The sequence below is a fragment of the Clavelina lepadiformis genome, chromosome 6 (genome assembly GCF_947623445.1).
Source record: "Clavelina lepadiformis chromosome 6, kaClaLepa1.1, whole genome shotgun sequence".
NCBI lineage: Eukaryota > Metazoa > Chordata > Ascidiacea > Aplousobranchia > Clavelinidae > Clavelina > Clavelina lepadiformis.
In genome coordinates, this window is record NC_135245.1 from 382,663 (window position 1) to 398,219 (window position 15,557).

General features: G+C 40.3%; 2 protein-coding genes across 2 annotated transcripts; one reads left to right on the forward strand and one right to left on the reverse strand.

Annotated features, from left to right (window-relative positions):
- Positions 1–284: 284 nt before the first annotated feature.
- Positions 285–10,622, reverse strand: LOC143461929 (ribosomal protein S6 kinase alpha-5-like). Its single transcript, XM_076959878.1, has 15 exons — positions 8,481–10,622; positions 8,082–8,153; positions 7,641–7,774; positions 7,429–7,513; positions 7,210–7,325; positions 6,983–7,087; positions 6,513–6,700; positions 6,176–6,326; positions 5,143–5,307; positions 3,107–3,372; positions 2,949–3,042; positions 2,600–2,770; positions 2,187–2,441; positions 1,913–2,063; positions 285–1,784 (listed from the first exon to the last, which is right to left on the reverse strand). The coding sequence occupies exons 1-15, from the start codon at positions 8,521–8,523 to the stop codon at positions 1,054–1,056; spliced, it is 2,727 nt and encodes a 908-aa protein (XP_076815993.1). The 5' UTR covers positions 8,524–10,622; the 3' UTR covers positions 285–1,053.
- A 2,024-nt stretch (positions 10,623–12,646) lies between these two features.
- Positions 12,647–15,251, forward strand: LOC143463546 (uncharacterized). Its single transcript, XM_076962064.1, has 7 exons — positions 12,647–12,867; positions 13,052–13,186; positions 13,261–13,320; positions 13,460–13,555; positions 13,855–13,992; positions 14,266–14,332; positions 14,433–15,251. The coding sequence occupies exons 1-7, from the start codon at positions 12,781–12,783 to the stop codon at positions 14,630–14,632; spliced, it is 783 nt and encodes a 260-aa protein (XP_076818179.1). The 5' UTR covers positions 12,647–12,780; the 3' UTR covers positions 14,633–15,251.
- Positions 15,252–15,557: the final 306 nt, after the last annotated feature.

Below are 15,557 nucleotides of genomic sequence, written 5' to 3' on the forward strand. Positions count from 1 at the left end.
TTGTTGGACGGAAGATATCAGACAACCTTCAAGGCAGACATTGAACGTAGGACTTCATTGTCATGTTTGTGACGTAATAAAATCGAAGATTTTCGAAAATAAGATCCAAAAATAATTTTGTAACTCCAAACTTTCTGCGATCATTCCAGCAAAACTGACGTCACCGACTGATGAGATTTCGGTGAAAAACTGCAGAGTCATTGTCAGGTTTCGATCGGATCCGATAAAATTCAGTTCCAGTATGCTTAGCAGCGCCTTCTAGTGGGGGAAGTTCCACACAAAAATCACGTGATTGTTATTTACTACCGCGCTCTGAGGCAACTTTAATTGCACGAGTATATCAACTACGTCATCAAAACCGAAAGGGATACACCTCTCAAAAACGTTACGTCACAAAGCAAGTCAATAGAAATAAAGTGCTTATATAAATGCGCAGAATAATGTCTCTATATGACATACAAACCAATACTAAGCATGAACAATATAATACCTTTGCGGGGGTAACACTGCGGAATGAAATGTGGGTTAGACAATGCATAGTGCCGCTCCTGCGCCATCTACCGGTGGCAACAACCAGCGCAGAAATTATAAGTTTAAAGAAATCAACCAGGACACGTTTGGCTGCAAAGTGATGAGACAACACGACACAACCTTATTCCACTTTCACCGTATATAAGGATGCTTTATGTCAACCATGACCACACACATGCAGTGTTGGAAGGTCACCGATGTAACACAAAGTTCATTGACACTGACCTTGGGAGTAGTTATCAGGTTCAAGAAGCAGCGTTATGTTGGATGTGATACGGTCACCACGTGGGGCGGTATATAACACTATTATGTCTACACAATATACAAATGCATCGTGAGAACAGTTGAAAAAACTACAAATCCGAACAATCAGCTCGTCCTGAAGGAATAAAGCGAACAAAAACCTTCCCTAAACACTTGATGAGGAATTTTACTTTTCAGAGCCACGAAAAGCAGTGACTAGCGCTCTGCTAATGCTCACAATATTGATAAAGAATGTAAAGGCAGAAGGGTTGGTGCAAATCATAATCTATCTTTGACCTGTTCAAATCTGCGACTAGTCGCCTCAGCGTGGGGTTTAACCCCGACGAAGGGGGGGCTGGATTCTGTGTGGGTCCCATACCCAGATTCGGAGGTCTGTCTTGAAATTGCGTCCACACTGTCCGATGATGAACTCCGCAACGAGGAACAAAAGTCATCTCCAGTCAGTGTGTGTTTAAGCGATGAACCGGTTGAGTCACGCCTGGACGCTTCTCGCTCATGCATGTCGGGCACGAAAACAGAAAGTTCGCTAGTCCTCGGTTGCTTAGCAACAGGTGACGTCACAATCTCAACGTGGTGGCAGTGAAGGTTGGGGTCGACGAGAAGGAGCTCCCCTCCGTCGATGGTGGGCGTGGTGGGGGTGGAGCAAGTCGAGGTGACCGTGCTTCCCGCTGACGTCACAACGACGCTCTCATTTGACCCACTGCTGCTCCTAGTGTCGGAGCTGGTGCTTGCGTTTCTTTTCCGAGTTCGCTTCCGGTTGCGACGTTGAGCGAGGGGGGCGTTGTTGACAGCGGACAGTTGGAAGCCGTCCTTGGCCGCCATGTGGAAAGCTTTCAGGGTTGCTTTGAACGAGGTCGGTAGCCGGGGTCCTGGGGAAAGTACCTGGGGACTTAACAATGGGGTTGTTGGGGCACAAGAGCCCTGGATCCAGGGACTACTTTCCAAGTCAGTGATCTTGAGACGTGACTTGGGATCAACAGTGAGCAAGCCTGTACATGAAGAAATCGTAAAAATTTTCATGATAAAGCACGCGGTGGCAGATCCAGTTCCTTCCATGCAACAAATCAACAAAACCAGCATTTTGATAAAACGAGGCAACATGTTGTGCACAACTCACCATGCACGAGTCGTTGAGCCTCGTCTGACACATTCAACCACGACGGCGACTCGAAGTTGAAGTCTCCTCTTCTTATCCTGGTCATTATCTCAGCAGCGTGGAGGCTCTTGCCGTTGCTTACGAAGGGGACTTCCCCAGAGAGGAGCGCATACTGAAGAAATAATGAACAATGCTTAGGCAGGTTGAAATGGAGATTTTCTTCAGGTTAAACCATTGCAAGGATGCAGCATTGTAGACGAGTGCCAGGTTTTAATCAAATATGTCGCGGACGTACCATGATGACGCCGATACTCCAGAGGTCACATGACTCGTCATACCCAATGCTCAACGAACTGCCACCGGTGAACGCAGACACGTCCAAGACCTCGGGGGCAGCGTACTGCAAAGTGAACACTGGCGTTTTCATTGGCATAGCTGCCCCAGTCTGGGGTTTCGACCGTGCAAAACCAAAGTCAACGATCTTGAGATGAAGGAATGAACACTCGAGGTCAGTGCTGAGCTCTTTCCATGGATGTGCGAAAATCATGTTCTACAAAAAAAACTCTGTTTAACAATGAAGTGTTTGTAGCAGCAGTGTAGTGAGGGTTTGATTTAGTATTTAATCAATTGCAGAAGAAAAGTCTAACATCAAAACAAAATAATTTAGAATAAATTGTGGAAGACAGCGCTGTAGCGGGCCATGCACACCTCGGGTTTGAGATCCCGATGCACAACTCCTCGTGCGTGCATGTGTGCCACTGCTGACACGATCTGCTTCATAATCACGCTCGCCTCTGCCTCCGTGAACTTTGACCTCTTCCGTATCCGTGACAACAACTCCCCACCATGGAGCAGTTCAAGTACGAGGTAGTAGTGGTGCTGGGAAGAAATTCATGATCTTACAATCTAGAAAACTTTTAAACACACTAACTTGGTCGGCGTTAATGCGTCTATGCACAGAACTGAACGAGAAATATCTGCAATAATCACCGATTTTACAATAACATATGATTTTTACAACGAAATGTTTTACAACGACAAAACTATCATCATTTACCTTATCGTCATAGACGTTATGAAGTCTGACAATGTTAGGATGACCTTGACATTGGGTCAATGACCTCAGTTCATGTTTCAGACGAAGCTCCCACCTAAAAGAGAGTTCACAATGAAGTTTGCATCTTCCCACATCACGTCGTAACCATGGACATCTACCTCCTGCTGATGATCTTAACGGCAAACTCCTTCCCGCTTGAGATTTCAGTGCAGCGCCGGACCACGGAGAAGCTTCCATCCCCGAGCGGCTCGCTCTTCATGTCCAGCTTGTACAGTGAGAAGAACTCACTGTCCCTGCTCTCTGCTGCCATCTTGTGTAGAGAGCTGGAGGAGGGCTGGCCGTTGTCGCGCTGAGGAAGAAGAAGTTCGTCTGTGAGGACGTGCTGCCGTCCAAATACCACCGAGGGAGCAACAAACGAGTAGCCCTGCAAGATGACAACCTGGTTGGTCCGAGGTAAATTAATTTTGTTGAACTGACACAAAGAGGCAGATGCAACTACCACATCCATCTCAAAATTTCTTTTTTGTGTTAAAACTTCTTAAACTTTGGGTCATGACTTTGGCAGGTTTCAGATAATAAGACGCCAGAAACTTAAATGTATCGTGGGCTACTGCTAATTAATATGAGTTAAATATCAAAAAAAAATCTTTTGACAGAAATCAGCCGCTAACTTTTTCAAAAACATTTAATATAATCAGACAGTTATCACTAAACTTGTCATTGGTTGTTCACTCTCTTGACTTGTTCTGTGATGATTATGGTGCTACAGTTGATTAAAAAAAGTACAAAAATAACATGTATGTTTAATATAAATGATATTTCATCAATGAAGTGGCTGTGGATAAAAAGTTTAAGAAAGTCAGATGCACATGACATAGGAGGCCACAATTTGACAGTTTCATGAATGCTGGAACGTGTCAAGTCTTAAGTTGATTAAAATCCCACAATAAGCCATAACACATTAATGTTGAGCTGACACGAGAGCAGGAAATATGACGGGCCCGTTGTACGTGGGTGCTGTAAGATGGCAAGCTTAAAGGTCATTAAAGCTTAACTCTAGAAATAGACGGCAGTGTGGCAAGAACAGCAAGATGAACGTTGCGTGAACGAAACATGGATGGAACGATTAGATATGTTCTTAATTTCCCAAGCTTGCCGGTACATTGTTATTCACAAATGCAAACTTCAAGTGACCATCTTGTCCATTAAAATGAGTTACAAGGACGGACAAGTCCAAATAATTTTTTTTCCATTGATCTGGTGCAAATGGAATGATGTCAATGTTGTCACAATGCAATGACAATAAGTCAGACCATCTATGAAGCAAAGGTCTGCAGCTCACGATCAAGCACGAAATTCAACTGAGACAAGATACAAGGGTGTGATGGAAGGTGACGATAAACACAACCTGTGTACTTTGTAAACATCGATGGAAAATTTAATGTTTGGGAGAAAATGATGATTGTGAGTCATAATGTGCAAGCCACAAAAAAACCTTGTTTGTTAATTGAATGGTTGGATAACGAAAATGAGGATTGAACAAGACAGCCAATTTTTAATGTTTAAAAGGTTGGATAATTTCGGAAGTCCCTTCAAGGCGTAAGTGTTATATCTGCAGTCTGGGCCTAAACTATCTAAGACAGTGGCATACTTTTGTCAAGTTTTTCAATAAATTTTTCAATAAATTTTTCAAGCTTTTCAAATCATTTAGTTTAATTTTCATAATTTTATTAAGTTTTATGTTTTAATAAACTTGAATAAAATTGAACAATAACACAATGTTTAGCTTAAAAATGACCGAAATATGCAGATTGCAAATAATCTAAAACCTTGAGCACAGGCCGTGTGTGCCCAGAACATCAACTTAATTGAGCAGTTCCTGGAAAGAATTTCTGTTTATAACAATTCACGAGAATGGCGCGTGAGGATAAAGCCGCAGAATATAAAAGCATGTGAGGTGGTTCTTCACTGTTCAAGTGTAATCTGGCAACTTGTGCGAGACAAAGAACTTGAAAATCTGTCCATAACTAATCCTATGCTACTGCGTTATATCAAATATGGAAACAAGCTGGACATAGCAGGAGATGAATTTACACAAAATTTAATTTAATTAAACGCTAAACAGTTTCATAAAATGAAATTAAAGTTTGTCCCGACGTGAATCTCAGTGAAATTAGCTGTTGTCCGTGTTTACCTTGAAAGGGCACCCGAGGTTCGCTGCAGGGGTCGGAGCAGGTGAGTAATCAGCCGGCATGTGGGTGAACTCCTCTGCGAAGTTACTTGTGTCCATGTCGCCCGAGATTGCCGGTTTGAATGGGGCCGGGATGTCCTTCCTCGACAATCGATCCCAATCCAGGCCCTGCAGAAACATAGAAATCATATTACCATTAATTTTCTGAATGTAGCACAGTAGGAAGATGTCCGCAGATAGAATTGAACAAACAAGTAAGAATGAACCCATCCATGGCTCATTGTGACATCATTGATGACATCAAGTACAATGTGGTGATTCGGTCAGAAGTGTCAAGACACAAAGATATCCCGTTAGTTAATCGGAAAATACAAGTTTCTTAAAATTTGAATTATCTCAAAGACCATGCACAAAGAACTTGTCTACTTGATGCAGCAGAAAACACATGGCCTTTGACAGCATCATATTAGCCAGAGTACAAACAGAGACAAGTGAACAGCAAAGTGCAGACAACTCACAAAAGCAGCTTGACACAGACAATGCAGTCATTTCATGACCTGGTACTGCAGCAGAGTTCATTCGAAAAGCAAAAAATATTTGCTTATATAAATCTTGTAAAAGACTGTAATTAACACAGGGCATGTCACATCTATATGTTAAGTATGACAAAGCAAAGAGGAAGAATGTGTCTGTGTTGTTAGTGCTGGTTACACCCTGGATGTAGAACCACTTAATTAATTAGTGATGACGAGTATGTAATAAAGTTCTTTATGTGAGTCAATTACAGCCCCATGAGACACGCGTGTCGTTAGTCCAACTTTACTTCCTATCAAATCCACTTATTTTACCGCTTAACTACTACATGCTTTGTGATGTCATAGAGTACGACGCAAAGCAATAATTATATAGAAACGATACTGGTAATTGCCGTTTAAAAAATAATTAACGTACTGTAGGTTTAAGAGAAATAATCACGGCTGTAGTAAAAGTTTGTGTTGGTAGGATGGAACAAATTACAGCTATGATGTCTATGTACCTTGTAGAATTGATGACTCTTGATCTCCTCGACTCCAGATGCTCCACATCCGAGTCGATGTCTCGGATTTTTATCCAGAAGCTTAAAGATTAAATCAAGAGCAGTAGACGGAACTCTTTGTGGGATCGGAGGGTTCTTGTATAATATCCGCCTAAAATGCAAACATAGTGATGTCATAATTGCAACACCTTTGCATGGATACAGTGAAGAAGGACCGCTTTTGAAGTATCGAGAATGAAGCTATGATTATAAACTTTGCAATGCTTTCACTGCAAAACAATAACAATGAGCACAGGAGGTGGCATATCATGTCATTACAAGGATTAATGCAGCTCACCTCGACACTTCTGCTTGAGAATTCCTTTCTCCTTCGACAGTGAACGGCGATGCGCCAGTCAGCAATTCATAGATGAGCACGCCAAGGCTCCAGAAGTCAACGGCGAAGTCATGGCCAATCCCATTGCTCTTTATGACTTCTGGAGCCATGTACTCTATGGTGCCACAGAAGGAAAAGGTTCTTTCTCCCTTTTGATAGAGACATTGACATTTAAAGCTGTTTAAATTACTGGTATGGTGATGAGTACAGACACTAAAGCAAGATTATAATAGCTTATATTAATTCATTAGGTCATTCACAAAAACTGCTTTAAACCAGATCAGAACAGATTGATGGTCTGCTGTATAATGTATATATCATGCATAATTCCATTCACCATAGAAAGTTTATTGAACTATAGAAACAAACAATCACCACACTTTCCTTCATGTGGACATTTTCATTAATACTTAGAGAGTGGTTCACTTCACCTCATTCAGGAACTCCTTGCTCAGGCCGAAGTCTGTGAGCACGATGTGTCCGTCTGAATCCAGGAGAATGTTTTCCAGTTTGATGTCCCGATACACGATTCCAAGCTGAACATAGAAAAGAGGCCATTTTGCAAAAAAACAAAGTTGTTCTCAGCAATGCACAGAGTGGGCTGCTGAATAATTATGAAATAATAAAACAGATGAAACACAAGCAAGCAAGGACATACCTTGTGTAAATGCTCAAGGGCCAGCAAGATCTCGGCGCTGAACACCTGAACTTCTGACGGAGTAAATTTCTCGCGGATATTTAAATGAGTGAATAGCTCTCCCCCGTTGACATAATCTAAGCAAAGATGCGACAAAATAAAGCGGAATAAAGTGACAAGTCTTGCTTCGTCGTAGTTAAGCATCGTGTAACCAAGGTACAATGAGCACAAGACAACTACCGAGAATGAGGTGAAGCCTAGAATTGGTTTGAAATGCGTAATGCAACGTGACGAGGAATGGAGATTGCCTGACAGCTTCCAAAACCTGCAAGAAATCGCAATAATTTAAGTTTACTGGAAAACTTGCACAACATTTCATACAAAGAGCTCAAATTTTGTGCAAAAAAGTGAAAAAACGGCATTAAAAGCAGAAGAAAAATGCCAGAACTGACTTGTCTCTCTGTCATTGTGTGTTCTGTCGTTTTAGGTTTTGTTATGATCGACGCTTTCTTCAGAACCTTCATTGCATACAGGGTGCCCTGGTCATGGCCACAAACCTTTCTGACCAGAAACACTTTCCCATACGCTGCAACAAGCACTTGAATCAGCCTTATATTGGTGATTTGCATAAAACCCAGTCTAACCTACAGATCCTTATAACAATGGTGGCAAGTATAGTGCATTTGTTTAAAATTTATGAGAAAACAATTTAATCTTAAATTAAAATCACTTTCTTCATACTCTAATACATATGTGTGCAGAACAGGCTGAATTTCTCACAACTCCTAGTTATCAAGTATCATGGTAAATGCTTTTGCCAAAACAACACGGATTTTCAATGATTTTTAACCGCACAAAATGTAACTCAACCAATAGGACAAAAATATACCGACCTCCAGTGCCAAGAACCTTCAAAAGGGAAAAACTCTCGAGGCCGACCTTCTCAACATGTCCGGTCAAATTTGCTGAAAAATATTCAAACTTTTAATCACAGATGTCTATGATATACACGACTACCTCTGACATATTATATACATCGCCTCAGCCCATACATAATTAACATATATTCATAGTTTAACAAAATTTTGTACAGTGGTGCCAGTCGTGTTCATCACATCATATGTTTATTCTTACAAAATTGTTAGTTTTGCGAGAATTACCGAAATTATACCAACTGACAGGATCTGGTTTAATCTCGACAACAACTACGCACACATTTTCAGCTCACATGCCTCAAATGCCAATTCATTGACATATTGGGGTCTCAGAAGTTTACTAAAATAGCTGCCTACCTTGAGTGACAGGTAAGATGATTGAAAGGCTATCTGAGGTCATTACTTGGCAGATATGATCAAGACAAATGTTGTCAATAATATGCACATGGACTGTTGCAGTGATGTAGTGGATGAGGCGGGCAGGGGCCGGCTGAGGACATTCAAGTTAATTTCGGTGAATTTTAACAAAATTACAGCCTACCATGAAAGATGAGTATGTTGAAACAATCTTGAGAATGAAAAAGATATTTAATTTAATCATCGCTGCATAAATTAAAATGCACAATTTTGTAAAATCTGAGATGTTCATAAAACACTGTAATAGGCTACGCAGTAATTTATACAACAATGAAAATAGGCAACAAGCATTTTTCCAATATTATTATCATACTACAAATTGGTAATCGAGTTGCTCAAAAATTTAGATTTTCATTGAAGTCAAACAAATCCCCCTGCAAAAATAGCCGACACAATATACCACAACAATGGTGCAGGAAATGCAACCAATAGCAAGCGTCACTCCATATTACTGTTCAATATGTTTCTCCAGCACTGGAAGAGTGCTCACAGCCTACAGTGAGTCTAACACATCTCTCAGTCAGTGCAGATGGTTGCTGGACAGCTGCAAGTGCAAAGTGATTAACGGACACAGATCCCATTCAAAGCAGCGTGGGTTGTAATCCTTAATACTTTGCATCAAAATAGCAGCATCACTACTTAAGATTAGTTATCTACCGAACAACAATGAATGCAGTTCACACCCACAATATATTTGCGATGGCTTTTACAGCCAGATTTGGACTTGTGCTTATAGCAATGATGTTGTACCAGCAAAGCATACAGATAAGATCTATACAAGAAATGTAAAATTTTCCAGTTGATCAAACGTAAATCTGCCATTAAACAAACAACTCAACACCAAAATTTTATTATTTAGATTCATTCTCCCCAATAGTAAAGAAATCTAAACTATTTAAGATCAAAGATGTTAACAAGCAGGTACAAGATGGCCAGGCAATGAGTTAAAAATGCCAAGCCGGCTACTCCTTGCACCAACAACAAAAGATATACTGGTATGACATATAGTTTAGATGGTGCGGCACAATGTCAGGATCGTTATTTCAGGATGCCCAATTCTTCAAACACATGAGAAAACCAAAAGTCATCATTGGTCCTGGATCGCATAATTGCAAGTCAAATTTTGTGCAATTGCACTACGACGGTTGCACAATTGATAAAATATTTGGTGTCACATCTGCTTGTGGGCTTAGGTACAGATTTTATTCTACTTGCAAATGTGTTAGAGACTGCTCTACACAAGCGACACTTGGGTTGATTGAACATTTGTCGCCTGTAAAATAAATAAATGGCCACTTTTAAAAGCTCGGCTTTTTCAGTGAGTACCAGCCAGGGCATTTTAGCCACATTTCCTCTGATGATCACATGACCACCACTAGCGCATTGGTAAAATTGTGTATTCGGCTTTTTGCTGTTTCAAAGCAAACTAGCAAAGTGTTTCAGCAACACAATAAGTTTAACCTAATAGTCTGGTAATTGTCATCAGTCTAATACATTCTAGGTTCCCTTTAAACTTTAATTGCTGCAAAATTTAAAAATGTTTTTACAAATTGCAAAACGCTTCACGGCCTACTTTCACAATTATATAGAATTAACCAAGCTAAATGGTTTAATAGTTTCAGTTCAGCTCACAATTAACAGCTTCGCTTAGGCTACAGGCTAAGCGAAGCCTAACACTAAAAAATATCGACAGTGCTGAACAATATTATGTGGGCCTAGTATACAAGTGCACAACCAGATGACGTCACAATTTTGGTGGCTGAGGTCTAGTATACAAAGATATTCTGTGGTTGTGCACTATCCACGGTGCCTGTGCTAACATTCTACCGTTTATAGCATCAATGTAGACATCTGGTTTGTTCCAAGCCTTTGGTTGCCTTGGGCGGTATTTTCCTAGCAGTCCTGTTTACCAAGATGCCATCATAGCAAGCTTTTGTTGTCGTTTAGGTTATACTTTCTGTAACATAATCCATCCATGCCGTAAGGTCATATTACCTGCCAGCAGTCAGTAGGCAACCTTGAACCTGCCTGTCATGCTGAAAAAACAGAACTGACTGTACGACTCAACGCACTAAACTCTGCAGCAGCAATGGTCGTCGCTCGCTCTTGTTTACATTATTCTGACAAAATGAGTAAGTTCCGTTGCTTTGCTCTTTAGCGCTACCACCACTCACAGTGAAATTACGTTAATGTTGGTGCCAGCCTCTCTGGTACGAAATATTCGTCGTCACTGCTGCAAATAGTACATTTGGAATCTCTCCGTGCAAGGTGCTGGATAGGCATGTTCGTTTAAATTGTTGTAATAATAATTTTTCCCAGTTAGCCACCACCGATATATAGTGTAATAGATTGCGGAATTGGTTGCGAAGTTTCAATCTCGCTCCCATGCTTAGGCAGCTCATATCTTCTTCACAAGAACTTACATGACATGAGCTTAATCATATCAACAAAATCGACTTTACCGAATAACACCGGCTGCTGGGATTCTTGTAAGCACCGCAATGCAATCGGGCTGACTTGGTTCGTTCACGATTGAATATGGATTTCTAAAATCATGAACCCGGACGAGTCTGTTTTTTTAATTAATTCACCGCCAGCTTGTGAAGGAAGATTTATATTTTGGTCACCATGAGATGAGACAATTGCAAAAGAATTTAAGAAAGTTAACGAAAACTTTTAAGACAATAAAGTTTCCATCGATTCAAGATCGACTGATCCTGAACTTTTTGAAAAACAAGAAGAAATGTTTAATTTTTGAAGCCTATCAAAGAAAGCGCTTTAGAATACGATGCTTACTAGTCTACCAGTAAAGTAACTTGCGTTTAATTTAAAAAGTGTTCAATCGCGAGCATAACATGAATCTTAGTATGCTTGGAGATTTTTAAAAAGAGTTTTCTTCTTGTGCTTAGATATGGAAAAATAAGGTTTGTAAGATTAATTCTTTATACACTATACGGTAATAGCAGTAGCTCGAGCTAATTGACGTGCCCGCTTGAAAAACGAATTTCGGCCAGAGTCTGACATTTGTCGGCCAACTTAATACTTTGGCGGCACGAAGAGTTTAATATAAGTTATGCATTTATAGAATATTCAATAAAAACGCGTCAACTTGCAGTGAGCGAGTGAGAAATCATCAACAACAACAAGCCACAGCGTTACGCTTCTCCTTGCTTAAATTCAAGTTTGATGAAGTCATGTGTCCAGTTTGTTAATTTGTTAAGCCTGAAGCAAAGTGCGGTTGTTATTGAGAAGCGAACCTTTATGCTATGTTAAGGAAAATTAAAAACACGTTCTGCCACCACTTTAACATTTATTGTTGGTGGTTTATAAACGTGCAAGAAACTGCCATCGGAATTTTCATATGTTATTCGGGACGACCAATCACGTTTCGCTGCTTGATGATGTCGACAAAATTTTTTGTTTCTTTATTCTCTTTTCCTTCTCTCACTAATTCTTCTCCTCGAGATAATTTACGCCGATTTAGAAACAAATTTTTTTTTATCAGATTAATTGTTTGTATTCGTCATCTAGAAAGAAATGCTTTATTTCACTTCACGCGTGATGCATAATGACGTCATAATAGAACACGTGATTTGTAAACTTGCCGCCCAAGGCAAGCAGTGGTTCTTCAAATCTACGATAAATATTGAAAGGATTTTGAAGTTGAAGTTATAAAGTGGGTGGAGATTTTACAGGGTTGCTTCTTCCTAAAGCTTATCCACCACCAGACAAAAGTCTTAGCTTTGACTTCAGAGTTTTCGGAGAGAGCGAAAGACATCGCAATTGAGATGACCTTGCAGGAAGAATTACGGCGCAGTACTTATAAAAGAATAAAGCTGTTATTGCCAGGTCAAACTAAGAAAGACATTAGCTCAGACCAAAGGCTCTCTTGATAATGTCTCGACTTTAATGAAGTCATTTTATACAAGCTAATACTTTTCAGTCAAAACAATCACCGCCGGAAATTTCCCTGTTGTAACGAGCACGCAGGCCGGAAATAACGTCAGTGCTACATGACGTTTGTCTGTTGTGACTAGGATCCAACCATGAAAACAAAGTGATTGTAATAGCGGAGCCAGGCTATTAAGCTATGCGTTTGCGAAGAGGAATTCATTCCATGCGCAATTTATAGAAATTTTGTGTTTCGCGACAATTTCATTAACTTTTCTCTTCAGATACAAACTTTTTAACTTTATTCAAAACTGTTCACTGGAATTCATCCAAAATAATTTGCATCACCATGGCAACACAAACTGCGATTCCAGTCACCTTTGCGCAAGCGCCACAACAGCAGATCAACCACAAGAATGTTATCAAACTGTTCGCTGTGAGTTCAAAAAGTAGAAAACGTATAAAACAACTATGATGCGAGCCAGGATTAGTTTGCAATAGGTTATAATATAAATGCTTTCCACGATGTGTAATTTATTAACTTTTAGCCTAAGTTATATATTTTGTGTCCAATTGACGCAATATTTGAAGTTTAACGCAGTTTCCTTGGTTTTATTTAGATTTTCGAGTTACTTCTGGGCATCGTAAGCATTATCCTTGGGATTGTTGTCGTCATAATTCTCAATTCTTACTCCTACCTCGTCTATTATTACTATGCCTCGTCCATCGGGGAAGGAGTCTGGTGCGGTATTCCGGTAAAAACTTTTCCTTACCAGATTGATTTGTGAGAGAGATTTTCTTAAGATTTCGATGTTTTTTGTGGATGTAGATCTTGATTGCTGGAATACTTGGAATAGGTGCGGGCAGTGAGAGATCTACTGTGCGTATGGTGAGTCGCTTCGATGATTTAACTTAGTTTTTTGGCTGATTAGTCGAATATGAACAACGACATGAACGTAAATGCGCAGCAGTAACTCCACATTCTATAATGCCTTCACATCTTCAATTCATTGTCATGATCTTTCCAGGTCAACCTTCACATGGGCTTCAGTATTGTAGCAGCGGTGGCCGCTGGGGTCCTAGTTTGCGTCGGTGCAGTTCGAGCAGATGCATTGACGACCACAGTGAGTGTTGGCCTAAGCAATGTGTTTAAAAAGCTGTGACCGACACCGAAACGGTCTCTTAAAGTTTTCAAAATTTGTAGCAGTCATAGTCTTTAAATGTCGCGGTATCTTAAAATTTTCCAGCAATCGCCAAAGTGAAACCTTAAAAAAGCCCTGGAGACGAGAGCTGGGGCAAAAGCATAAGTTTAATTTTTAATAAAACAAAGTTTAAACTGAGCCTCAAAGTACAATAAAATAGCGAGACTTCCGGTATTGTTTGCCGTCAAATATAAAGAATGGCTTCTACTGTTACTGCATAGACCTCGTCCTTGTTTGGAGTCTGGGTGGCTGAAGCTGCGGTCGGCTTCACAAGCCTTTTCTTGCTCATATTGAGTTCCGTTTACTGCTGCCGCTCCACACCATACAACTGCTGTGGAAGATGCTGCGCTGACCAACAGGTACTCTTCTGTTCATAGACATATTATCTTTGAAAAATATTAGGCCCTACCCTTAATTTGTTTAATGCTTCCTCTTATGAAATGGTTCAAGATCTAAGATACAAGACTGTAGTTGTGTCTACAACGGGATCTTCTGTGACACAGCATCGCAATATAGTGCATACCATCACATTACGTTCTCTTACATGATCAATTGATTAACCACAAAGCACTTGTAGGTTGTTCTTTCAAAGTTTCTTTTTCAACTTATTTAACTCCAGAATTTTCTTGCAGACGCCAGTTTCAGCTGGACAGCAAACAACGCAAGTTATGACGCAACAACCAGTAGTTTCCCTGCACAGTAAAACATTTGGTTTATTGTCTTTTTTAATTGAATTAAACTGTTTAGAAAAAAAGCGATAACCGACAGTGACGTCACAATTGCATCCTTTCATCGACAGATTCCAAAGCATTGCCAATGCAAGTCGTCACTGATGGAACATCAACACCAGCTGCCATAGCAACGGCACCAGCTGGTTACTACCTTCAACAACCAGTACAGCAACCAGTCCCGCAAGCAGTCTATCCAGCTTCAAAACCAGTGTTTGCCAGCAGTGGTTACGTTGCTCCACCTACCACGAAAAGCGAACCACTGAATTGAATTAATTAAATTATCTACTACAGTGGTTACCAAGGAAACACAACACGGACAGTATCTACGACTCTACGTCATCACTTTAAGTTTTTTGAATTAGCACGATGCTAAGTTGAACTGGACAATTATGACCAATATAATCTAGGTCATTGTTATGTCAAAGTTGTAATCTTAGATCACTCGCGTGTTGCTTCCAATCCAGTGGCTGCTTAAACTTTAACCCGGCACCCTTACTGTATAATAAATGGTGCCTATGTTTTGTTATGTGCTTATGTTAATTATAAAATCGCAACTTGAAAGACAATGGAAACAGCGTCTTCCACCACCTTAAAAACTAAAATCGCCCCCAACTTCAAAAATTGTCACAATTGCCCCCTGGGGGGCGATATCGCTCCCGTTGAATAACCCTGATCTAAACGTTTTGTCCCGTGCTTTGTTGAGGCCGGTGTTCACTAAAGCTGCAGATAAATGAATTTCTACTGCAAGTCGACATGACCATAGTATTAAATGTGAACGCACAGTTAAGCAGACAGCGCGATCCTTTTATTGCTTAAAGTGTCCTAGTTGTGGGGATTCTGCAGTCTCTCATGTACTCGAGTGTAAATAAAAATATTTTGGCAATGAAGTTTTACTTGACGTGTTGAACCTTACACGCGCACTCCAACACAACATCAGGTTTTAACCGGGCTCAAGGGGCTCAAGGCCCATCCGAAGGCCTATCTTAAACAATGCAAAGTAACATTTTTCAATTTGAATTTGCTTCTAAACAAGCCCGGTCACCTAGCTGAGTTTTTGCATCAACCGAGATGTAGGATAAAAGGACTTAATGCAGTATTTTGAGCAAATTCTCATATCTGGAAATCTCACACCAAATGCTTCAACTATTTTCCTTATATTTTTCAAAAAAATCAGCCAAAAAGCCTTAATTTTG

Bases quoted from the DNA above. Each gene is read 5' to 3' on its own strand.
- LOC143461929 (XM_076959878.1), bottom strand. From the start codon at position 8,523: ATGACCTCAGATAGCCTTTCAATCATCTTACCTGTCACTCAAG. The intron at 8,154-8,480 runs GTAGGCAGCTAT...AATATTTTTCAG, and splicing joins CATCTTACCTGTCACTCAAG to CAAATTTGACCGGACATGTT. The intron at 2,064-2,186 runs GTACGTCCGCGA...TTATTTCTTCAG, and splicing joins GGAGTATCGGCGTCATCATG to TATGCGCTCCTCTCTGGGGA.
- LOC143463546 (XM_076962064.1), top strand. From the start codon at position 12,781: ATGGCAACACAAACTGCGATTCCAGTCACCTTTGCGCAAGCGCCACAA. The intron at 13,187-13,260 runs GTAAAAACTTTT...TTGTGGATGTAG, and splicing joins GAGTCTGGTGCGGTATTCCG to ATCTTGATTGCTGGAATACT. The intron at 13,556-13,854 runs GTGAGTGTTGGC...GTTACTGCATAG, and splicing joins CAGATGCATTGACGACCACA to ACCTCGTCCTTGTTTGGAGT.